This window comes from Neoarius graeffei, chromosome 12 (genome assembly GCF_027579695.1).
Source record: "Neoarius graeffei isolate fNeoGra1 chromosome 12, fNeoGra1.pri, whole genome shotgun sequence".
NCBI lineage: Eukaryota > Metazoa > Chordata > Actinopteri > Siluriformes > Ariidae > Neoarius > Neoarius graeffei.
In genome coordinates, this window is record NC_083580.1 from 55,344,112 (window position 1) to 55,371,083 (window position 26,972).

Genomic DNA, 26,972 nt, shown 5'->3' on the forward strand with positions numbered 1-26,972 from the left:
TCCATCAGACTCAGTAGGGGGGCTCTGATTGTCCGTTCCGCAGAGCGCACCACTCTCTGCAGTGCTTTCTGGTCACATGCTGTACAGTTCCCAAACTAGGCCGTAATACAGCCTGTTAGGACACTCTCCACTGCTGAGGAGTAAAATGTGGTCAAGATGGAAGGGGAGACCTTAAACTTCCTCAGTCGACGGAGAAAGTACAGCCCCTGCCTGGATTTCGCTGTGAGGTGTTGTGTTTGTAGTGACCAGGAGAGGTTCTCAGTCAGATGTACCCCCAGGTACTTGAAGCTGGGGACCCTCTCCACAGGATCCCCGCTAATGGTGAGTGGTGTATATGTCCTGCTCTGCACCTTCCTGAAGTCCACCACCATTTCCTTTGTCTTGCTGACATTCAGGGCCAAGTTGTTGGACTGGCACCACAGTGCTAGGTCAGCCACCTCCTTCAGGTAAGCCTGCTCGTTTTTTTTGTGAGATGAGACCCAGCACCACGGTGTCGTCAGCAAATTTGATGATGGAAGTGGAACTGCTGGTGGTTGTGCAGTCGTGTGTGTAGATGTTATAGAGCAATGGACTTAAAACACAACCCTGGGGCGAGCCAATGTTGAGGGTCAACTTCCCTGAAGTGACACCCCCCCTATTCTGACCACTTGGGGGCGATCCGTGAGGAAGCTGAGCACCCAATTGCACAACTGGGTGTTAAATCCCAGCGCCCTCATCTTATCAGCCAGGCGAAGGGGGATTATGGTGTTAAATGCTGAACTATAATCTATGAACAGCATTCTCACATAATTTCCCCTCCCCTCATCCAGATGGACCAATGTAGTGTGCAGTAGGCTTGAGATGGCATCATCCCTACTTCTGTTTGCTCTGTAGGCAAATTGGTGAGGATCGAAAGAACTGGGCAGGGTGTGGCATATGTGTTTTTTCACAAGCCTCTCAAAGCACTTCATTACCGCTGATGTAAGGGCCACTGGGCGGTAGTCATTCAGGCCTGCTGGCTTGCTGTTCTTAGGCACAGGAACAATGATTGATTTTTTAAAGCAAGATGGAACCACGGCTTCAGCCAGTGACATATTGAAGACCCGCGAGGGATTCCCCAATAGAGAGAGGAGGAGCCGGCGGCTCCTCACTCTGACGCGGAGATGACGTAGACGGCTCTGTGACAGCTGCTCCCGCCAAAGCGACACCGGGACCTCCCCCTGTCAAATGGCAGGACCCACTCTTTACTAGGCATGTCATTAAACCCCGAAATCCCAGCCAATCAGTCCCCAAAATCAAAGAGTGGGTAAGGCGAGGATTAACCGCCGCCTTCACTATAAATTTTTCCCCTCTGAAAATAATGTGGACCAACACCAAAGGGTAGCGGTGAACATCCCCGTGCACACACAACACCTTCACCCCCTGTGCTCCCCCCAATGCCTCGTTTCGAACCAGGCTTTGGTGAATTGAGGTCTGGTTACAACCAGAATCCACCAACACCTGACATGTATCCCCTTGGATACTCACCGGTATGCGATACGCTCCGGCCCGACCGAGGGCGGCCTCTGGCGCGTCGGGGATCCGTACCACTGCGCCTACTTCCATTGCCGTGCACTGTTGTTGAAGGTGGCCCGGCTCCCCGCAGCGCCAGCAAACCGGCCCGGGCTTTCCCTCTGCACCGGTGTTCTGGGGCTCACTCACCTGAGGGGGGGGGAGAGACAGACGCAGAAGGGAGAAACGGGAGGGCACTGCGGGTGCGGCGGGCCAGCTGGGGTGGAGCTGGCCCCCGTCTCCGCGGTGGGGGAATGGGGTGAGGACGGGACACAGAAGGAGGGGGAGAGAGAGAGAGAGAGAGAGAGAGGAGGGGAGAAGGGTCGACGTCATCTGCTGTCCTGCCGCCGGAACAGCCGCAAAATGATCCTCCGCCAGCTCGACTGCCTGATCCAGCGACGCCGGGTGGTGGCACTGGACCCACTCTGCGGTTCCTGCTGGTAAGCGGGCGATGAACTGTTCCAGCACCACCTGGTCGATGATCCCCTTGGCGTCGTGATCGTTGGCCCTCAACCACCGCCAGCAGGCGTCCCCGAGCTGCTGGCCGAACGCGAACGGCCGGCCGACTTCCTCCAATCACAGAGCGCAGAAGCGCTGGCACTGTTGCTCAGGTGTGCGCCCCACGCGCTGGAGGACGGCCCGGCGAAGGTCCGCGTAGGCCAGCCGGCGGTCGGCGGGGAGCTGTAGCACGGCCAGCTGTGCCTCTCCCATTAGGAGGCGGAGAAGGCGCGCCGCGCGCTGCTCCATCGGCCACCCCGAGGCTTCTGTGACCTGTTCGAACAGCGTGATGAACGCCTCGGGGTCGTCCTGCGGGCCCATCTTGGTGACAGTGAGGGGAGATGGGCCCGCGGCCGGAGTGCTGGTGGACCCCGCCGACGCGAGGAGGTGCCGGAACCCCTCGCGGTCTTCCTGCTGGGCCAGCACCAGGGCTTCGAAGCGCCGCTCTTGTTCCTTCCGGAGTGCGATGAGTGCCTAGTGCTGGCTTTGCTGAGCCGTGGCGAGGGCGTGGACCAGGTCGGCGAACGGGGAGGATTCCATAGGGCTGCTTGGTCGGTGCTCCACTTTGTCCCGGGTTTCGGCACCACTGTAAATGTTCCATGTGTGTGGGTGGAGCACAGAGGACTGCAGGACAGAGATCAGGGTGAACAGGAGGCTTTATTGCCATACTTTTCAGTCTGACAATTGAATAACAATCAGAGAGACACACACACACTGTCGTCTCCTCTGGGGAAGCTCTCTTCTGCTCTCACTCTCCCTCCTTAAATAGGGCGCGGTCACTGGGAAGACACACACAAACACAGGTTAATTGCCGTCAGGTGTAGTGATTCTGCCACTTATCTTCCCTGACTCCACCCTCCTGTCACAGACCGGCACTTGACCACGCCCCCGCTGCCACAGGGTTGTGTATATATATATATATATATATATATATATATATATATATATATCCTGGGAACCAAGAAAAAAATGTGTCTCTCAATTCCTCTTTTGTTGTGATTTCCTTACTAGGAATTTCCCAGCAACCCTCCTTGTCACATGACATATCATTGGAAGCCCATGATGTACTCTTTACAAGAAACCAGGATTCAGATTTCAATAGCTTGAAAGAGTAAGAGGGTGTGCACGTAAAACAAATGTCAACTACAGAGGACACAAGTCTATGGGTTTGTTCTCAGGAGGATAGATAGATAGATAGATAGATAGATAGATAGATAGATAGATAGATAGATAGATAGATAGATAGATAGATAGATAGATAGATAGATGTGTGTGTATCCATCCATCCATTATCTGTAGCTGATTATTCTGTTCTACAGGGTCGCAGGCAAGCTGGAGCCTATCCCAGATGACTATGGGCAAGAGGCGGGGTACACCCTGGACAAGTTGCCAGGTCATTGCAGAGCTGACACACAAAGACAAACAACCATTCATACCTATGGTCAATTTAGAGCCACCAATTAGCCTAACCTGCATGTCTTTGGACTGTGGGGGAAACTGGAGCACCGGGAGGAAACCCACGCAGACATGGGGAAAACATGCAAAGTCCACACAGAAAGGTTCTCACCAGGGGGCAGGCCAGGTACCCCTAGACTCATTTCCTTTTAAAATTAGTCCAAAGAAATTCAAGTATCTTGGGGTGTGGGTTACACACAGACATAAAGATTTATATTTAGCTGATTATCAGCCTCTGTTGTCTAATCTAAAGCAAGATATTGAGTGGTGGGACCCCCCTCCCTGGGGGGCAGAATTAATACTATAAAGATGAGTGTGCTGCCTAAATTTTTATGTGTTTTCCAGTGTCTCCCAGTGTTTCTTACAAAATCCTTTTTTCAAAACTAAATAATCAGATATCAGCCTTTATTTGGAACAAAAAGCCACTACGGATCAAAAGACGTATACTACAGAGACCTCGAGCGAAGGGAGGGATGGCACTCCCAAACTTCATGTACTACTACTGGGTGGGTAACATAAGATCGCTGCTGTACTGGATGGGTGAAAGTGCTATAGCCCCCGGATGGACAATTATGGAGGGGGCATCTATTGGGTCCACCTCCCTAGCAGCCCTACTGTGCACTAAACTACCATTCACACAACCTCTGTCTAGCTTTACCTCTAATCCAGTTGTTGTACACTCAGTCAAAATTTGGAATCAGTTTAGAAGATCTTTCTCTCTTAGGGACCTGTCATTTACTGGGCCAATTGCAAATAATCACCTGTTTATCCCATCATTGATGGATAAGCCATTCAATATTTGGTCTAGAAAGGGGGCTGTCTTATGGTCTGAGCTCTATGTTGATGGTGTTTTTGTCTCATTCGAGCAGCTAAAACAGAAATATGACATTCCCAGGTCACGTTTTTATAAATATTTGCAGCTTAGAAACTTTGTAGCCTCAAATTCAGACCTTTTCCCATTGTGCCCTTCCGGTTCTTTGTTGGACTCAATTTTTAAATGTAAACTGGCCAGGAAGCAGACAATAAGTTTTATCTATGATTTACTTAGCATGCATGATTTGACACCTTTAGATCTCCTTAAGAATAAATGGGAAACAGACTTAGGCGAATCAATTTCAGCTAATAATTGGCGCAATCCAAAGAATTTTCTCCTCCTCCATATGTCTCAGACATGCAGTTGTCCAATTTAAAATTGTTCACCATCTGCATTGGTCAAAAGCTAGACTCTCTAAGATCAATTCCGACATAGATCCCACATGTGATTGATGCAGACAGGCTCCAGCTACTCTGTTGCACATGTTTTGGACATGCCCGAAGCTGTACACATTTTGGCAATCTATATTTGAGACCTTTTCTAAGATAATAGGAAGAGTAGTGAGACCGTTTCCTCTTGTTGCAATGTTTGGGGTGACCCCGGAGGATACCCCTTTTAGATGGAGTGAAATCAGCATGATGAGCTTCTGTACTCTCCTGGCCAGGAGATTAATATTGTTTAAATGGAAAGATCCTATTCCACCGATGTATAGTCATTGGATCAGAGAAGTCATGTGTCATCTTAAACTAGAAGAGATTAGATATACTGTCAGGGGAGTGACTAAGAAATTTTACAGAATCTGGTAACCTTTTTTGACCTTTGTTGAAGATATGGATGCTGACAGCATTGCTAACTTTTTTTTTCTTTTTCTATGGTGGTCTGGTTGTATAATGTGTAATATATATGTTCTCTGTCTGGTACTGGATAGGGGGTGGGGGGTTGGAGGGGGATGTTGTATTTGTTCCTTTAGTGTTATTATGTTTGTATGTATGTTCTTTTTTTGTCTGTTAAGTCCTTTTGGGGCACTGTCCACTATTTGAAAACTCTTATTTAAAAAAAAAAAAAAGGCCCTCACTAGCCACTGGGCTTGAACCCAGAACCTTCTTACTGTAAGGCAACAGTGCTAACCACTACACCACTTGTTTGTGTGTGTGTGTGTATGTATATATACAATAAAAAAATACACACATATACAGGGTGTTTCAAAAAAAATTATATTGAGGTGTGTGTACACACTTTTTCTCTCATCTCTAGCCGCTTTATCCTGTTTTACAGGGTTGCAGGCAAGCTGGAGCCTATCCCAGCTGACTACAGGCAAAAGGCAGGGTACACCCTGGACAAGTCACCAGGTCATCACAGGGCTGACACATAGACACAGACAACCATTCACACTCACAGTCAATTTAGAGTCACCAGTTAACCTAACCTACATGCCTTTGGACTGTGGGGGAAACCAAAGCACCCAGAGGAAACCCACACAGACAACATGCAAACTCCACACAGAAAGGCCTTCTCCGGCCATGGGGCTCAAACCCAGACCTTCTTAGTGTGAGGCGACAGCACTAACCACTACACTACCATGCCATCTGCACTTTTTAAAAAAAATATATTTTATGATCTATTGTACTATAATGTAACGAACTATAATGTATATTCACCACCAATAAAGCAGAGGTTTTGTAGACTGGTCTCCAAGCGACAACCCCGAAAGACTCTGGGAGTTGTGGCAGATTATTTAGTTACAACAGGAAACACAAGAATATTTTTTTTCCCTCAGGCTGTCTCTGTGATGAACAGCTAAAATCCATATTCATATATCAGTAATATCACTTGCAAAATATCTGCACACTCATACTGTCATTCTGTGCTCACTGTTACTTATATTTATAGTTATTTATATTTACTATTTCATCTTTGCACTATGCACCATATTGCACCAAAAGGGAAATCCTTTCTGTGATGAACAGCTAAAATCCAGATTCATGTGTCAGTAATATCACTTGTAAAATATCTGCACACTCATACCGTCATTCTGTGCACACTGTATACTTTATATTTACAACCCCGATTCCAAAAAAGTTGGGACAAAGTACAAATTGTAAATAAAAACGGAATGCAATGATGTGGAATTTCAAAATTCCATATTTTATTCAGAATAGAACATAGATGACATATCAAATGTTTAAACTGAGAAAATGTATCATTTAAAGAGAAACATTAGGTGATTTTAAATTTCATGACAACAACACATCTCAAAAAAGTTGGGACAAGGCCATGTTTACCACTGTGAGACATCCCCTTTTCTCTTTACAACAGTCTATAAATGTCTGGGGACTGAGGAGACAAGTTGCTCAAGTTTAGGGATAGGAATGTTAACCCATTCTTGTCTAATGTAGGATTTTAGTTGCTCAACTGTCTTAGGTCTTTTTTGTCGTATCTTCTGTTTTATGATGCGCCAAATGTTTTCTATGGGTGAAAGATCTGGACTGTAGGCTGGCCAGTTCAGTACCCGGACCCTTCTTCTATGCAGCCATGATGCAGTAATTGATGCAGTATGTGGTTTGGCATTGTCATGTTGGAAAATGCAAGGTCTTCCCTGAAAGAGACGTCGTCTGGATGGGAGCATATGTTGCTCTAGAACCTGGGTATACCTTTCAGCATTGATGGTGTCTTTCCAGATGTGTAAGCTGCCCATGCCACACGCACTAATGCAACCCCATTCCATCAGAGATGCAGGTTTCTGAACTGAGCGCTGATAACAACTTGGGTCGTCCTTCTCCTCTTTAGTCCGAATGACACGGCGTCCCTGATTTCCATAAAGAACTTCAAATTTTGATTCGTCTGACCACAGAACAGTTTTCCACTTTGCCACAGTCCATTTTAAATGAGCCTTGGCCCAGAGAAGACGTCTGCGCTTCTGGATCATGTTTAGATACGGCTTCTTCTTTGAACTATAGAGTTTTAGCTGGCAACGGTGGATGGCACAGTGAATTGTGTTCACAGATAATGTTCTCTGGAAATATTCCTGAGCCCATTTTGTGATTTCCAATACAGAAGCATGCCTGTATGTGATGCAGTGCCGTCTAAGGGCCCGAAGATCACGGGCACCCAGTATGGTTTTCTGGCCTTGACCCTTACACACAGAGATTCTTCCAGATTCTCTGAATCTTTTGATGATATTATGCACTGTAGATGATGATATGTTCAAACTCCTTGCAATTTTACGCTGTCGAACTCCTTTCTGATATTGCTCCACTATTTGTCGGCGCAGAATTAGGGGGATTGGTGATCCTCTTCCCATCTTTACTTCTGAGAGCTGCTGCCACTCCAAGATGCTCTTTTTATACCCAGTCATGTTAATGACCTATTGCCAATTGACCTAATGAGTTGCTGTTCCTTTTTTGTACCTTTAACTTTTCCAGCCTCTTATTGCCCCTGTCCCAACTTTTTTGAGATGTGTTGCTGTCATGAAATTTCAAAATGTCTCACTTTCGACATTTGATATGTTGTCTATGTTCTATTGTGAATACAATATCAGTTTTTGAGATTTGTAAATTATTACATTCCGTTTTTATTTACAATTTGTACTTTGTCCCAACTTTTTTTGGAATCGGGGTTGTATCTATTTCATACTTGACTTACTTGCATTACTTTGCACTATGCACCTATTGCACCAATTTTTTGTTTGTTTGTTTGTTTGTTTGTTTTGTGTATATGCTTTTTATCTGTTTTGTACTATGAGAGCTAAGGGAAACTGGAGTCAAATTCTTCATGTGTCCACATACCTGGCAATAAAAGTGATTCTGATTCTGAAATGTAGAATACTTTCATACTATTTTGTCTATTTTTTACAAGCCTCAATTTTTTTTCTTTTTTTTAAACCGGGAAAAAAAACCCCGCTAAACTAATTCAAAGACATGACGTTGGATTTCTTCATATGACAGAATTTCTCATAATGCAATTGGTCAGTGTTTTCCGCATTCAGTCAAAAGGTAGCCTGGGCCTGCCCATCCTAAGTGTGATGCAACACGAGGGCCTGTTGCGAACTTAGTCTGGCAAGGCAAGGGTAAGCTGGTCAAGATGGCGGCGTGCGTAGTCGAACTTTGTCGAGCTCTCAGCACAACTTTTAATTTTACTGTTTATATGGTCACTTATATGAGTAGATACTTCTACAAAAGTAAAGCTATAAGTTGGAACCTTTGAACCTTGGAAATGAATACTACACAAAAAAGATCAAGTGAACAAAGTGAGGAAGAAACCTTATGCAGCATGAATGGAATCTTCAACGACCACAGCTACGATGGCCAGGATTTACGTGTGGACGACCGGCATGAATTTCCTGAGTTGCCTGCCACACCAAGTAAGCCTCCTCTTGCAAAAAAGCCAGCTCGTGAACAGGTCAGGAAAGATAATGTAAGATTGGACAAAGTGATTTCTGATGACTTGGTCCGTGCCCTGGCAAAGCTGATCAACTCAAGAAGTGATGCACTTGAAAAAATGCTGGAGGCGGTGCACATGGACATGCAAACTCTGAACGAAAAAGTGAACAGCAACGAAAAGCGTGTAGAAGACTATGAAGTGGCGGGAAAGGACTGCAGGAACTGGGTGTCAAATCTGGAGCGGTATGGGCGACATTGGAACCTGATACTGTACGGCGTGCCGGAGCCTGAGAAGGAAAATGTTAAGGAAAACATAATGGATGAGGTAACCAACATTTGTCAAGAAACGCTTCCTTCAGAGAAAGAAAAACTAGCAGATGCTATAGACGTTGCTCACAGACTGGGGAAAAACAAGCGCACTGATTCGAAGCCGCGTGGCATCATCCTCCGGTTCATCTCCCGTCGGCTAAGGGATGCAGTGTGGAAGGCAGCCAAGAAAAACTCCGTCTTCCAGGACAACGGTCTCCGCTTCGCCGAGGATTTAACTAAAGAGGACAGAGACAATCGTAAGAAACTGTGGCCAAAAATCAAAGCTGCACGGGATAATGGGAAAAATGCCTACTTTGTAGATGGTAAGGGTTTCATTGAAGCGTCTGAAATTCATAGTTAAACTTAGTGTTAACTAATCTACACTCACTACTCACATTATGGTTGATTTCTTTTTTGTATTTTACACATACCTCTGCATTGTTTTTCAATTCACATGGAGTCATCCTCAAGAGGTCTTCTGTTCAACTTCGGATGAATGAGCCATTGGTTCACGTTAGGCTCACTACTTTTTTATCACTCATCCGTATTTCACCAACTTCACAAGTATATCAAAGGATTATAACTTCTCACAAAATGTTCAAATTTTAGTTTAAATGTGAGGGGTCCAATAAGCTATAAATAGATTCAGCAATTCGGTGCTGAGCTCGATATTAAGATTCCAATCCACTAACAAAAACAAAACTCTTTAGCAATCTATTGCTTGTTCTGTTTAGAGTTGTTAATCTGTCTCTGTCTTTCGTATCACTCAATGCTAGGGGGTTACGTAACAATGTCAAGCGCAAAGCTTTATTTCTTTTTGCTAAGCAGTTTAAATCAGATATTTTCTTTTTCCAAGAGTCTCACTCTACTTTAAATGATGACAACTTCTGGAGATCACAATGGGGTAACTCAATATGGCTCTCTCATGGCACAGAACGGTCGGCTGGGGTAGCCACTTTGAAAAACCGTTTTAGCGGGGAAATTTTGAGAACAGAATGCGATCCTGTGGGTCATTTTATTTGTCATGCCATTAAGTGCAACGACAAAATAATATTAATTGCCAACATATATGGGTATAACAACAGAACAGAAAATGTAAACCTACTATTATCTATAGAAAACATACTAGTAAGCTGGCTTAACTCTTTCTCTAATGCCATACTGTTGTTAGGGGGAGACTTTAATATGGTGTTGAATAGCGAGCTGGATAAATGGCCTTCTGGGCACCGTAACAGATCTAACACATTTCTCCAATGTTTTATGGATAAATTTAATTTAGTAGATATTTGGAGAGAAAAACACCCATCTGATAAGATATACACGTGGAGTAACAAAACAGGTTCTTGTAAGTCTAGAATAGATTTCTGGTTAATTTCTAAGAACTTAAATAAGGAAGTGGTAGAGGTTGAAGTATGCCCTACCCCTCTTACAGACCATAAAGCAATACACATTAAATTAAATCTCTGCCCTTCTAAACTAACCACACACTCAATATACTGGAAGCTTAATAACTCCTTACTGAAAGATGATGAAGTCAAAAAAGAGGCTGATAGACTTATTTCTCTCTACTGGTTCAAAGCAAATGAAGAAAACTGTTTTGGTAGGAACTGGGAACTTTTAAAATTTGAATTGGGTCAGTTTTTCAGAAAAACTGGCAGTATTAAAGCAAAGTTGAAAAGGGAAGAGGAAGTGAAGTTGGTATCTAGAATCTCATCACTCTCTTATCAGTTACCTAACACTTTGTCACATGATGAAAAACTGGAATTAGCTAATTTACAGGTCAAGTTAGATGATCTATACACTCTCAAAGCAAAGGGTGCGTTTATCAGGTCTAGAGCAAAATGGCTCGAAGAAGGTGAACAGAACTCTCATTACTTCTTTAATCTAGAAAAACATCACTCCAACAATAATGACATTAATCGGTTAAACATAAACGGGATGGTCACAGAGGACCTGAAGAAGATTTCTCACTTTTGTTGCAACTTTTATAATGACTTATATACATCCAGATTCTCACAGTCTTCCTCTGACAATTTCATGAACACTCTGACAGTGAAAACTATTGATAAGTGTGATATGGAGACATGTGACAAGCTAATTTCAGTGGAAGAAATAAAAAACGCAGTGGATGGTCTTAAAAAGAACAAAGCTCCAGGTACTGATGGCCTAACAGCAGAATTTTACAAGTTACTTAATGAAAAACTTGCCTCCTTTCTTGTTAAAGTTTTTTCTGAAAGCATGATGAATGAGCAACTTCCACCTACACTGACTCAGGGTCTTACTACCTTAATCCCCAAACCCAACAAGGACAAGTTATTTATAGATAACTGGCGTCCGATATGTTTGCTTAATAACGACTATAAAATATTTGCGCTCTTATTAGCAAGAAGACTAAAATCAGTCCTCAATTCTGTGATTGCAGAAACACAGTCTGGCTTTATGCTTAAAAGACACATCACTAATAACATCAGGCTTGTCCTGGATCTTCTAGACTACTCAGAACTGATTGAGAGTAATGGTTTTATTTTATTTTTAGACTTCTATAAAGCGTTTGATACCATAGAGCATGCATTTATTCTACAGTCACTTGAGAAATTCAGATTTGGGGCTTACTTCTATACAGCCATCAAAACTCTGTATAAGGACGGTAGCAGTTGTATTAAACTAAAAGGTGGTACATCCCCAAGGTTTAGTCTGTCTAGAGGGATCAGGCAGGGTTGTCCTGCCTCCCCCTACCTCTTCCTCCTGGTAGCTCAGCTTTTAACGGACCATATAAAAGCTAGTACAGTAGAGGGTATCTCTACAGTGGGCAAAGAAATAACCATAACCCAACTGGCAGATGACACCACTCTTTTTTTAAAAGATGAGAAACAAATACCAGTTGCAATAGAAGCCGTCACAGAATTCTCTAAGGCCTCAGGCTTGTGTCTGAATATAAACAAGTGTGAACTTATGGCTATCAAGGAGTGTGCCGTCTCCTCACTCTACAACATCCCAGTAAAAAACGAAATTGTATATCTAGGTATTATAATCAGTAAAGATGAAAACAGAAGAGTAACTTCAAACTTTAACCCTATTATTGATAAAACATGTAGAAAACTTAATCAATGGCTCTTGAGAGACTTATCACTAAGAGGCAGAATTCTAATCACCAAAGCGGAGGGCATTTCTAGACTGACATATGCAGCGCTCGCTTTGCACCTGGATGACAAACTGCTCAGAAAAATTGATAGGCTTCTCATCAACTTCATATGGAAAAATAGAATACATCATTTAAAGAAAACAACTCTTATGAACACATACGAAAAGGGAGGAATGAACTTTATAGACTTCACAACTTTAAATAACACCTTCAAGTTGAACTGGGTAAGATATTTGTTTTGCAATCCTTCATCTGTTTGGAATATTATTCCGCTCCATGTTATCTCAAAATTGGGTGGCTTAAATTTCTTTCTCACGTGTAACTTTGACGTACATAAAATTCCTATAAAAAATGTCGTCTTTCCACCGACAGGCCTTCCTCACTTGGTGTCTCATTTACAAACATAACTTCTCTCCTCATAAATATTACATATGGAACAATAAGGATATTTTGTACAGACGTAAATCTATGTTTTTGGAACAATGGTTTATCAACAATATTTTTCTGGTTGACCAATTATTTAACAGGGATGGCTTGCTCTTTTCCTATGAAGAATTTTTGGCAGAATACAAAATCCCAGTAACACCTGGGGATTATGCAAAGGTCTTCGGTGCGATCTCATCTCCCATATGTATGTTATACAGGGGTCAAGCAAGAATACACCACATACTCACACTCACGCCAACATTCTCACCAACTTCTACCCCCATAGGAGAAAGCTTGCTCTCAATATCATGCAGTAATAAGCTTGTGAGAACACTGCTCCAAAAAGAGACATCTGGTACACCACACTCAGTAGTTTACTGGAACAAACTTGTGAAGGATATAAAGTGGAGGAAGGTCTGGCTTCTGCCAAACCGTTTTCTTATCTCCAATAAAGTAAAAGAAGTCACTTTTAAGTTATTACATAGAATATATCCAGCTAAATCCTACATTAAATCCAAATTCAAACTTGACATTGAAGAGAATTGTACGTTTTGTCAGTCATACCCTGAGTCTGTTATTCACTTGTTTTGGTATTGCCCTTTTGTGTATGATTTTTGGTACGATCTTTGTGGTTTTATTTCAAAGGTAACAGGGGAGAAATTTGTACGATATTGGAAGGATGTTCTTTTTGGTCTCCCAGATTGTGAAACACACACACACACACACACACACACACACACACACACACACACACACACAATCATTAACCTTATCATTTTAATGGCTAAATATCACATACACAGAGGTAAATTCCTGGGCAGCAAGCCATCATTCTGTGCCTTTCAGAATGAAATGAGCCAATATGTGTATTCTATACTGTGTTCCCCCAATTTGAAAGCTAATAGGACTATCAATGCTTGCGCTGAACTCTGTATATATTTTTAACTTGCCTGTAAATCTGTAACCCCCTGATAGCAATAGCAATTACAATTTTATTAATGTGCTTATTTGTAATTACTAGTAATGACATTGATCTTTTTTGTTACTGTGTAATGTACTGCCAATTGATTTTTCTTTAATAAAAAAAAAAAAGAAGTCTGGCAAGGCAAGCTATCTACAGCTTTTCCAAGCTCCGGAAAAATCGGGAGCCAATCAACTTTGAGCATCTCCAACGGCCCTGGGTAGAGGCGTGTTCAAGGCACTGACGTAGTAGAACTGCGACCGGAAGCCATAGATTGTTTACAGAATCTATGCCGGAAGCGCTTCATTCACGAATGCTGTATTGAAAGCATTCAACGGGAAGTTCTCATTGAAAACGGAGCAAAGAGCAGCCCTGGAGGTATTTATTGAAAGGAAGGACGTTTTCGCCTTGCTCCCGACCGGCTTCGGTAAGAGTTTAATAATAGGATGTCTATGGTTTAATCTACCAGTTAGCCCCGTCGCGTCACATACGTCAGAGGAAAGCGTGATGTGATTGGTTTAAAATTCGTCACAGCCTTTTCTGGCTTCGACCAGTAGCAAACTCAGGCATTTCAGGGAGGCGGGTCAACCACACGCTCGCAGAGCTTTGAAGTCGCGTTAGCCAGACTAGTCAAAAGGTCCTTTCCGGAATACAGAGAACACAGACAGAGTCTGCTCATGGCTCAGTCCGGAGGCTCATGAACATGCATTCACGCTAAAACTGGAATCCAAATCCATAACTCGGTAAAAGAGAATGATTTCACTCTCTTACAGCGAGGTTAGTCGCAGTTTTCTTATCGGTCTGAAGTGTGAATGTAGTAGCATTTCCTTGAAATATTGCTGTCGTTTCCTTTGATGATTTTGTTCAGAATCTGCAGTAAGATTATCGTTAATTTGCAAGTGAGATGTAAATAATGTACAGAAAGACTATTAAGTGTCAAGTTATGGGAAAATCACTTTGTTAATCTATTTACTTCCACATAGTCTAATTGTTTACACATCAGTTTTAAAATACGAATTATTCTTTTTACAAACCATTATTCTTTATTTGAGGTTTTTTTTAAACAACAAATTCTCATCTCATTATCTCCAGCCACTTTATCCTGTTCTACAGGGTCGCAGGCAAGCTGGAGCCTATCCCAGCTGACTACGGGCGAAAGGCGGGGTACACCCTGGACAAGTCGCCAGGTCATCACAGGGCTGACACTTACGCTACGTTCACACTGCAAGGCTTAATGCTCAATTCCGATTTTTTTGTGAAATCCGATTTTTTTGTGAGGTCGTTCACATTAACAAATATATGCGACTTGTATGCGATCCTCAGTATGAACGAAAAGCGACCTAAAAGTGTTCCGCATGCGCACTGCAGGATACGACGACGTCACACGCAGTGAGCATGGCCAGTGTTTACGGAAGTAAAACCGCCCGGTTGCGGTATGACCCATCCAATCTAGCTTGAATAGCTGCATCCCCCCCAAGTGGAAATCAGCTCCCTAACCTCTGCGTCCTTCCATTGAGAAGATTCAGAACCTTCACAGCCCGAAGCGTCCCTCGCTTTGATGTCATGCGCAGGGGCGCAGATACGTTTTTTGAACTGGGGGGGACAAAGCTGCCAGCAAACCAACCCCAACCCCGATATGCCTGTCAAACTTCTTGTGGGTTACCATAGCAACCAAGCTCGAGCTCGCAACCTGTGCAGTCTACACAGCTCAACCAACCGAATATCAGTCTTTGTTTTGTTTTATGTGAGTTGTTGCAACTATGTATACACTGCTGTGCACCTCAATAAACCGAATGGTAATTAGTCTTTTGATTTTTCCGTGAGGTTTGCCTTATGCAAAGAAAGACAGCATAGACGTTTTTTCCTCCCTATAAGTGGGGGGGACCGAACGAAGTGAATTGAAATCTGGGTGGGACGAATCCCACCCGTCCCCCCCTCTATCTGCGCCCGTGATTATGCGCCATGTTGTTGTAACTTTTTTTGAGAGACCCGCCGCCTACTTCAGCGCAGAATAGTGACGTTTGTGGCTTGTTGATGACGTGTAAGTCGCATATGAAAAGAGCGGATAGGAATCGGAATTAGGACCACATATCCAAATGGCCTGGGTCGGATTTGAAAAAATCGGATCTGTGTCGTTCATATTGTCAATAAAAGATTGGATACAGGTCACATATGGGCGAAAAGATCGGATTTGAGTCACTTCAGCCTGCAGTGTGAACATAGCCTTAGGCCCAATCCCAATTCTAATTTCTACCTCTCCCCCTTCCCCTTGGCCCTTCCCCTTGAAACTGAGCTACAAGGGATAGGGCTTGAAATTCAACCCTTACGTATTGGGATAGCCCTTCAGCGATCGCATACGTCATCGCGTACCTCCGTCAGCGTTTACGTTAGCAAAACGCGACCAAATGCGTCATTGGCTGCGACCAGCCGCTACAGTCAGAGCCAGAACAGAAATCTCTGCTGGCAGGGTGCGATTTGTTAACTAACACCACTGAATGGGATATCTTTGGCGCTTCGTGCACCACATCCGACAGAATGAGGTGTCAGAACACTCATGTAAACAATAAAAGCGAGAATAACAGAACAAAACGTACGCAGTAAAGCAACCGAAAACAATACTCACTCCCAAAGCTTTTTAGCAGCAGCTTGGATTTCAGAAATCGCTGCTCATTCTCAGCTCGAAAGCGAATCAAGCGGCGTGTTTCCTCTGGATAACAACTTAAAACACGTAAATAATGGAGAAAATACATTTATGACAATCTTTCGCCGCGGGAACCGCCATCTTTCTGAAATCCGCATGAAATCTCGCTGAAATCCGCATGGCATTGTGGGAAATCACTCAAACCCCTTTGTTCGGAGTCAGCTCCAGGAAAATCTCCGTTTGGAGGGGTACAGAAGCCCTTCCCCTACCCCTCCGCGTTAACTGGGATTGGGATACCCCTACCCCTTCACGTGAACGCGCAAAATGGAGGGGAAGGGCCAAGGGGTTGGTCCAAAGGGTGAAATGGGATTCGGCCTTAGACACAGACAACCATTCACACTCACATTCACACCTACGGTCAATTTAGAGTCACCAGTTAACCTAACCTGCATGTCTTTGGACTGTGGGGGAAACCGGAGCACCCGGAGGAAACCCACGCAGACACGGGAGAACATGCAAACTCCACACAGAAAGGCCCTCGCCGGCCACGGGGCTCGAACCCGGACCTTCTTGCTGTGAGGTAACAGCGCTAACCACTACACCACCGTGCCGCCCTGCTAGCTCTTACTTCCTCAAAATATTTTAGGTCATATTTATGCAGAAATATAGAAAATTCTAAAGGGTTCACAAACTTTCAAGCACCACTGTATGGGGCCGTCCTCCACAGGAGCGATGTGATGAGACTCCAGCCAGAAGTAGGGCATCAGGATGGATCAGTCAGGTCCGAAGAGCAGTAGAGGCCAGCATCACTGGTATCTCAAGACTGACGTGTAACTCGATAGAGAGAGACAAAGAAAGAAAGAAAGAGAGAGAGAGAGAACACACAGGTTGTTTGGTATGCCCGTTGTCACCTAATGGTTAAGAATAGTATACATTGTGTGCCAAGTGCAAGCAGGGACTCTGGCAAGACTAACTATGACAGACATGAGGGAGTCCTGGGACGCAAAGCAGCCAGCCACTCGACTGTCAACAAACCTGAGTGACTGCATGAGAGTGGGGGAGGCAGCATTCATACATACCAGTTTACCATAACACTCTATGCCCGAGGACCCTCCAGATCTACTCCTTTACCTAACAAAAAGCTATTAACAAAAGGCTTGATGAAATAGATATGTTTTCAGCCTAGACAAACACTGAGACTGTGTATGAGACCTGAACACTACTTAAAGTGCTGATGACACGAACATGACTCTATGCAATTTCTTAAATAAACTATACAACATGGCAAACATGTTAGATTTCTGTTATAATTACGTGAAAAGAAGCTGTTGTTACACGAATATCCAACTTTTAATTGCACAGCGCAAGAAAACTGGGTCCGTGGCTCGCGGCCATGCTGTGACGTCAGCGGAAGAACATGCTGCGGTTCACTGGTTGTTCTACTCAATGGAAATGGCGCATGAAAACGCCGGTGAATTCTCTAGTGCTAGCTCTTCCTCTGAACAAAAGAACAACCAAATACTGGTACTTTAAGCAGTGATCATGATGGCATGATTTTATCTGATTTTAAATAAATAAGATTGATAATAATGTGAATGTTCACAACTAGTACATACAAACTCTGCAGCTTCTGATTCAGCAGCTGCGTCATACTCCGCAAAAACATCAGCAAGAACCTACAATATAAATGGAAATGCAATACACTAAGCTCAAATGACTTTTGGAAAGTATAATTTCTAAATTTTTTCTACATATTCTTGAAGTCGGTCATTGGGGTACTTGCTACCGTTCCCTAACAATGCATGGCAAAGGGTAAAGTGTAGTGTTGCTACGAGTACTTGCTAAAGCCTCCGGTGGAAGATCCTCGATGTGCTGATAAGACATACAGTTCTATATAACACACAAGTGTCACGATAATCACAAAACAGATGCAAATTGTTAAAATACCTAATTTTTAAGCAATCATGTATTGATCTCTTCCGAATAGAATCTATGATAGCCTACCCTCTTTACCCTTTGCCTCTCGTTGCTAGGCGGCAGTTACATGAAAGCAGCAAGCTTTCACAAGCAAATACATGACTGATATCACGCCGACTTTATGATTACATTTATGATTATCATGAATGTGTACTCTATGATGTGTACTCTATGAGCGCTCTGGAGCGAGTCACTTCCAAGATGGTCGCGCAGACCGCAGTGTTACTATTTTTAGCATCATGTCAGAGCACTCTATAGCTCTACGTACCTTTTATCTTATGTCCTTTCACAACACATGTTCTGACAGGAGGACTGTCTTTGGAGGAGTCGCCTTGTCCCAGGCGACTGCTGGATCCGGCATAGCTACTAGTAGACCCCCTCCGGAATACTGTAGGCACTGCTGATGGTAGCAGCACACGTTTGTGCTGAACTGAACACCCAAGAGATTCTTTTAAGCTGGGAAGGGTGTCAAAACAATCCAAATCGAAGTGTTCAGAGCACAGGACGGATGTTGGTGAGGGCTCCCACTTGTCACGAGTGCGCCTGACTTGCTTCACCCACTTCGCATGCAGCTCGGGATCTCTGGGAAACTTGAATAAACTTACCCCATCCTTGTGGGCTTTGGAGCAAAAGCTGGCAACACAACGTGAAGGCATAATAAATATATATAATAATAATGTATAATAATGTCTAATAAAAATACTAATAATGATAAACTGAACACCTGCCGCATCAACAACAAACTGGTAAGTTAGGAGGAAGGTTCTTTCGCTGACGTCATATAGCCCCTCCTCCTCATTCCTCTCCTGGGTGCTGCAGCCCCGTCAAATTTGCCCAAATAGCCGCGTTTTTTATCGTAACTTGTAAAATAGGCGCCTTCGTGAATTAATATATGGATCATCGGGAATTACTTTTTATGTTATAAAACATCGCCAAAGATGTCAAAAACGTGTCATCAGCACTTTAAAAGGCTGTTCCATAACTGTGGGGCTTTGTAAGGAAAGGCTCTGCCCCTGTTGTATCCTTCACTATTTGAAGTACCAACAGATAGCCTACATCTTTTAATCCAAGTAGGCATGGCAGGTTATAAGGGGCTAGAAGCTCTCTCAGGTATTGTGGCGTGACACCATTCAGTGCTTTATAGGTCAGTAGTAGTATTATTTTATAATCAATAGGAAATTTGATTGGAATAATATTCCACTATTATTCTGAATATGACAACATTCAGAATTTGATACAGGTCATGTAAACAGCATATTCCGTGTAGATATTCTGAATTTAGCATTTTCCCGTTAAGATATATGGGGTATGCCGATCAGGTTTTAGGAACATTCTTTGGACATTTTTACAGCACATTTAGAATATGCGCCTGAGGGTTTTTACAGCAGTTTGCGATACACAGCCTCTTGCCTGTTTACAGGAAGCTCTGTGTTGTACACAAACTAACATGGGGGTGTTTTAGGTCAATCTGAGCATGCACAGCTGCATGTAAACGGGAATATTTGTCTCTCTCATCTCATTATCTCTAGCCGCTTTATCCTTCTACAGGGTCGCAGGCAAGCTGGAGCCTATCCCAGCTGACTACGGGCGAAAGGCGGTGAATGTTCATTTTCATTAGCCATGTAAACAGCTTGGTAGGAATACAGTATTGTCTTTTTCAGAATAAGGGCAAAAACTGGAATAATTTGTGCATGTAAACGTAGTGAACTAGATGATGTAATAATGGTAAGAGGGCTACTCTACTGTTCTTTGAACTATTGAAATCTTCTTGAAACTGTCGTGGAAACTCTCAAAAACTTAAATTCTCCAGGCAAAAATGATTCAAAGTCCAAGAGTTTGCAGAAAGGTTTAGACTTTTATTAAATCAAATAAAAACTGGGTTCAGTCTGCAGAGTGAACCAACTCAAAATCACAAAGTTCCTATTTTATACTGTCTCAAAACCAAACAAACAAAAAACCCAGTGAATACAAATAATTTCATTGGTTAACATGTCACGTCATACCACTTCAACATTTTCTGTTGGGCAGTACATCTCATGCTTCTCATATTTTGTATCAACCGAGCCAAATTTTCCAGTATGAATGGTCAATTCGGAAAGAATCAAAACATCTAAGAAGTGATATGTCATGAATAACACAACATTCAAAGCGTACAATACATGAATCAAAATAACTGGAGTCAAATCAGGTTAAAAATTGATTCAGGATGCAGGTGCAAAGGAACACAACACTTGTGGCCTTGGATAGTCTACCACAAAATAGTATTAAAAAAAGAAAATGCACATTACAGCCTGCAACAATACCCAATTCAGAATAACTTGATAAAGTGTATAACGTTAGCATGCAAAACACTCCAGAATGAACAATTGCTTAACTCAACATGGTCTTGGCTAACTCATTACAACACATAACACTACAGGTGCTGGAGTTAGACTAATACACCTTTTGAATAGGTCTGTGATTTAACAACCTTCAGTATAAAGAAACAATCTCAATGTCTTTGCTGTATTTTACTGTAATTATGATCATTCCTAAACCAATTTATTATTACTTTTAATAGAATTAACTTCATTTATTTACTGAAAATCAACATACTTGGCTTTGAATTAATATATAATCGGCATAAAAAGAAATCAGTGTATGTGTTGTAGCGGTCAAAGTAGAATTCATATAGATGTGAATTACAAAAAGGTATAAATAATTTCATTTGAGTGTGTAATTTCATACAAGTAGTTTATTTCATGATTAAGATGATGAATAATATGTGGCAAGGTTAGAAGAATTAGAATTAGAATTCATATGTGAAGAATTAGAACGGTCTCATGCTTCTCAAGAATTAGAATTCATATGTGAAGAATTAGAACTAGAACTAGAACGGTCTCAGCTATTATAAGAACGATCTCGTGCTTTCTCAGGGAAGATCTTGAGGAGCTGTGGAAGCGAACAGTTTTTCTTACCTGACTCTCTGCATCTTAGAACCTTTGTAATTGTTAAAACGAGGATTAAAGTTCAACTTCCAAGACATTTCAAGTGGATTTATTACCAGGCACATGGACATTGAGAATGGAAACAGTTACTTTGGGTCAGAGACTTCGTCAGTGTAAGCTATAGCACTTTTCTCAAGGTCTCACTAAGAACAAGCCTCTACATGTGTGATTTCATCAATATATGTGTGTTTATATGAATCAAAATACATTTGTGATTACTGAAGGTGTGTTTATATGTGTGGTAATATGAATCAGAATACATTTGTGATTACTTAAAGGAATGGAAAATGTAACAAATACATGCATGGATTGGTAGCTTGTAATATTGAGAGCGTGTAAGAAGTGTTTCAGGCATGTTTGACCATTTATGAGAAAGTTGTGAGCATTTTTGTATCGCTACTCTAATGTCACCAGTAGGCTGCCATGCAGCCTGTTGGAAGGGCAATGCGTGATGTCACTTGGGTGCAAGGTTGAGTGTCACTCTTCAGTACTAAAGGGGCAAAATGTTAAGCGGTAATCAACTTCCACAGACAAGATGGTGGAAACTGACTCGGAAGGCTGACACATCACTGCCATCAGTTCAGTTTTAGGGGGTCTTGAACGAATATACAAAGGGTCCAATACTATGGAAAGAAATCAGAATTGCTCCTTCAAAAAGGCCATGTGATGTGGTTCGTGCTGAGCGATAACAGGGCATCGAGTGATTAGTTAGCGCACTTGATCTTCCTAACGCAAATAGATTTAAACAGACAGCCTGACAAATTTACTTTTACTAGATAAAAACAATGTAAGTACCTCTTTAATAATGCCCTCCCTTTCTCATTTTCGTATCCTTGACACCGTACTTGCACGTTCTTTCGGAGCCTTGCCTTGCCATCTTCAAATTCTGTTGGCACGGCATCTTCCTTCAATAGTCTCTATCTCTTCTGGCCTTCCGCCACACCGACGTACTTGACGTACAAATCCTCCTTAAAACAGGTATCCAGAAAATGTGCTGAACACTAGTGGGAATTCGTTGTAGGAACGAAGCCCACCCTTTTCATGTTGACTAGCCATTTCTTGAGCAAGTCTGTTTTTTTCCAGCGGAAAGCCATAGAACATGCGGTCATGCCGCTGACCTGATCCAGTCCTGCATGTGCACCCGACCACTGCATAGCTAGGCATTTTGGTCTTTCGGTCGTCGAACAGCCTTCTTGAAAAATTTCCCTGCTTAGTAAGGTCTGTTTGAGACTAACGGTGTCCTTTAGCACAGGAAAATGGTGAAAACAACGGTTGATGTAATGGCCTACAATCCCAGTGCTTCAAGTCTTAAGGCCAATTTATGCTGACAACCCAGTCCTCGCAGACGGTGTCACAGACAGTGTCTGCGTAGCCCCCCCACCTTCGCAGACGCTCTGCGCGCACCTCCCAAAAATTGTGACCACCGCAGAAGCCTCGCAGACAAGAGGGCTCTGATTGGTCCACTCTACCCGCTGTACACGCACTTCCACTTCCCTACTTTCCCGGTTTGTTTTGTTTTCACAACCGGCATTTTTAAAAACATGAGCGAAGATGGAGCAGCATGAAGAGCGGTTGATTGAGGAAGTACGTACATCTATACAACTCCAGTTCTAGTCATTATAAAAAAAAAAAAAGTTCTAGTCATTATAAGTAACCGGAGGATAAACACTCCACTAACCACACCCACCAATTACTCCTAGCGACTTCGCGCCCCCTTGCGTTGTGCCGGTGAATAACATCGCGGACGCCTATTCCCCCGCTCAACAATAAATTACAACTGTCTGCGAAAAGCTATCTGCGAAAGCCTTGTCGCAAGAGCATGCAGAGGCCTTTACTCTCCATGCGGAGCTTCCATGTGTTGTGCCCAAGTGACGTCAGAGCATTGCCGCAAATGATTGGGGGGAATTTTTCTGATTGGTTAAAATATTTTCAGTGGCGGCATTTATGAAATCATCGATGACGGGAGAATTCTGCATAGAAACTGACTTTTGGAGATGGATATCTTAGTTGTGTGAGCGCCTTATTTTCAATTATTCGCATGAATCATTAGTTTATATCATTTACACCTTTTCCTTTAAGGTGTGTGTGTGTGTGTTTGTGACTACATATGTGCATATAAAATCATCACAAAACTTGTTTCAGCATCACAATTGAAGCCTTTGTTCGGAGCACAACTTTAGCGTGGAGAATTCAGTGACAAACCAGTACAGTGCCTGAGACCTAAACTATATGGCCAAAAGTTTGTGGACATCTGGTCTTCACACCCATAATATGAATCTTCCCCAAACTTTTGCCACAAACTTGGAAGTACAGAATTATCTAGAATGCCTTTGTATGCTGTAGCATTAAGATTTCTCTTCACTGAAATTATGAGGCCCTGTTCCAGTGTAACAGTGCCCCTGTGCACAAAGAGTGCTGCATGAAGATATGGTTTCCCAAGGTTGGAGTAGAATAACTTGAGTAGCCTGCACAGAGCCCTAACCTCAACCCCACTGAACACCTTTGGATGAACTATAATGCCGACTGTGCCCCAGGCCTCATCACCTAACATCAGTGGTTGACCTCACTAATGCTCTTATAGACGAATGAGCACAAATCCCCAGATCTATGCTCCAAAGTCTAGCGAAAAGCCATCCCAGAAAAATGGAGGTTATTAAAACAGCAAAGAGGGGGACTAACTCTGGAATGGGATGTTCAAAAAGCACATATGAATGTGTCCGGTGTCCATACACTTTTGGTCATATAGTGTAATTTTACTGTAGACTAGCTTTCCTTGCCTAATTATTAGAATTATCACAGTGAACTGATCTCACAGCTCCAGGGTCCCAGGTTCAATCCTGAGCTTAGGTCACTGTCTGGGTGGGGTTTCTGAGCATGTGGGTTTACTCCTCCTAAAACATACCAGTTGGTGTATTGGATAAGATAAACTGTCCCTGAGAATGTGTGCGTGCGCACATGCGTGCATGGTGGCATGCAAAAGACGTGCATCCCATCCAGGGTGTATTCCTGCCTCATGACCTGTGTTACCTGGATGGACGCCAGATCCATTATGACCTTCACTGGGAGAAGCTAATACTGAAAAGTTAGTCAGTTGTCCATTGCTTTGTATATTATAGTTTTAGGACTTAAAGCTGAAGTGTTGGGATTTAACCTTTTAACCAGAAACCAATTAAACATATAAAGTTTGTATAATCAGTAAAATTATCATTTTACCACAGTGTGTATTTGAGTTTAAACACAACATGGCTAAACAATGGAAAAGTTACAACATTTGATTCTTGTCTATTTCCAGCAGAAATGGAGATCAGGACATTGAGAAATTATTCCCGACTACTGCAAACAGAACCACCCAGAACAACTTTGTTCAGAAAAGAGATTAGTGGGATAACATACAGAATCCCGGCTCTAATCTACATTCATGATACTCAAACCTTTCTTGCTTTTGCTGAAAAAAGAACATCACCATATGATCATGACGCCACACTCCTGGTCATGAGGAGAGGAACACGGCAAAATGGGTCCATTCAGGTGAAGCTAAAGAAAACATTGATTGTTTAACTTTTATTACTTTGTTTTGGCAAATAAGTGTCATAGATATGCTAATTTTTCTTTTCAGTGGTCACCGGTTAAGGAGCTTAGGACAGCTTGTTTGCCAGGACATCGCACCATGAACCCATGTCCAGTCTATGAGAAAGAATCCAAGACTCTCTTTCTGTTCTTTATCTGTGTGTTGGGTAAGACCACTGAGCATCACCAAATTTGTACTGGTAAGAACAAGGCTCGGCTGTGTTATGCCACTAGCAAGGACAGCGGGCAGAATTGGAGCAGCACAGTAGACTTGACAGAAAGTGTGATTGGACCTGAACTTCACAATTGGGCCACGTTTGCTGTTGGGCCTGGGCATGGCATTCAGATGAAGAGTGGCAGACTCATAATCCCTGCTTATGTCTATTATATTCATTGTCGATGTTTCCCTTTTCATTTTCCACTTTGTGTAAAATCCCAGGCTTTTGCATTCTATAGTGATGATTGTGGGACCATGTGGTACGTTGGAGAAAGATTAAGTACAGAGTCTTGCGAGTGTGAAATGGCAGAGATCATAGACCAGGAGTCCAGGAGTGAGCTATATTGCAATGCACGAAGCACTAAAGGTCACAGAGTCGAGGCTTTGAGCGAGAACAGTGGATCAACTTTTGATAGACCTCACTTTGCAAAGAAGCTAGTGGAGCCCTGTCATGGCTGCCAGGGTAGTGTGGTGAGCTTTGCTGCACTTGAGGAACAAGAGAACGGTTTACCATCAAACACAAAGACTTGGCTCCTTTATTCCCATCCAACTCAGAGAAGGAAGAGAATGGATCTTGGGGTGTATTTGAATAAATCTCCTCTTAGTGGCTCTGCTTGGAGCAAACCATGGATCATCCATCACGGCCCTAGTGGATACTCAGATTTGGCTCCATGCGAGGAGCCTGATTGTTTTGCTTGCCTCTTGGAGTGTGGAGAGAAGAGTGAACTTGAAGAAATAGCATTTGTGGAATTTCCTCTCACTGATATCATGAATAACTAATCATGTGTAAAAAAAACAAAACAACATATACACCTAAATCAAAATAAATTCCGATCACAGTTCATTTTAATTCTATTTGTATAGTGCTTTTAAGAACAGACATGGTGATGAAGCAGCTTTAAAGAAATCCAAATGTAGATCTAGATCGCTACTCAGCAAGACAGGGGTGAAAGGGCATGTTAAGAAGATGGGGAGGAGATGACACTGCAAACATCCTAAACTATTGATGGTTATTGTTGCCCTCTGGCCTTGTCCACACTAATACAGTGCGTTTACATGTACATCCAAATCGAGCTACTGTCGGTAATCGAGCTAAGGGTCCCAGCAGGGGTGCCAGAGAAATCCAATACTACATGCACACAAGGAAATCGAGCTGTGAGGTAGATTGTGCACCCAAGCCACAGGTGGCGCTACACGCCCCATCGTGTTGGTACACTTCCGGTTGTCGTCATGAAGAAGAGCTATTCAAGAGTATAAACAAAGTTATCAGCAGTGTTGCCAGATACTGCTGACGTTTTCCAGCCCAAAACATGTTCAAATCCGCCAAACTGCACTTAAAACCGCCCAATCTGGCAACACTGGCAGTTCCGTGTTCACAAGTTCCGTGCTCAAGTTGTTAGGCTTGCTCTAACAGACTGTATGGCTACAAACTGTCCTGCGCAGACCACTGTTTTGTAAGACAACTTATTTTGCACAATTGTATATTTTTCTAAAGTCCATTTTTTGCTTACAAAAAAATATTTTTTTTGCTTACAATTTAACTTATGTCTTAATAAACACACAAAGTTCAATTGTTTTGTTTTTATTGACATTCTTCAGATGTTGGACATATACACACACACACACACACAAATACAATGACTTGTTTATGTACACAATTCACAGCTGTGCAACAGCTGTACAGATGTATTTGGTGATACAGTAAGTGAGCTAAATTTTAACAGTGCAAACAATGCCACAAAAAGAAAAGATTCATGCCGTTGTCATGCCGACCGAGGCTGTTGTGTTTCCCGCTTGTGGTCTCGTCACTCGTCACTTCCAGAAGGGGCAGTGCTGAAGTAAGTAGCTCGACTACGTAGCTCGATAGGGTTTACATGCACTAAGTAGCTCGGCTAAAATCGCATAATCTAGGTCGTGTAGCTCGATTATGAGAAATCAAGTTCGGTTCGATTTCAGCCTAGCTAAGGTGTTTCCATGCCATTTAGAACTTCGATTTCAGTCGAGCAATGGCAGAAATTCGATTTTCTCTATGTGCATGTAAACGCACTGATTGATACAAGTGAAAACTT

The 26,972-nt window shown here is 42.8% G+C and overlaps 1 protein-coding gene across 9 annotated transcripts; it reads left to right on the forward strand.

Annotated features, from left to right (window-relative positions):
- Positions 1 to 13,820: 13,820 nt before the first annotated feature.
- Positions 13,821 to 26,474, forward strand: LOC132895438 (sialidase-3-like). Of its 9 annotated transcripts, none has more exons than XM_060936064.1 (3): positions 13,821 to 13,941; positions 24,412 to 24,647; positions 24,736 to 26,474. In XM_060936064.1, exons 2-3 carry the CDS (start codon positions 24,417 to 24,419, stop codon positions 25,681 to 25,683), a joined length of 1,179 nt encoding a protein of 392 aa, XP_060792047.1. In that variant the 5' UTR covers positions 13,821 to 13,941; positions 24,412 to 24,416; the 3' UTR covers positions 25,684 to 26,474. The 9 variants fall into 9 exon arrangements, with proteins under 9 accessions (XP_060792047.1, XP_060792044.1, XP_060792043.1 ...); XM_060936061.1 differs by lacking the exon at positions 13,821 to 13,941 and adding an exon at positions 14,101 to 14,291; XM_060936060.1 differs by lacking the exon at positions 13,821 to 13,941 and adding an exon at positions 14,101 to 14,291 and having other exon boundaries at positions 24,415 to 24,647.
- Positions 26,475 to 26,972: the final 498 nt, after the last annotated feature.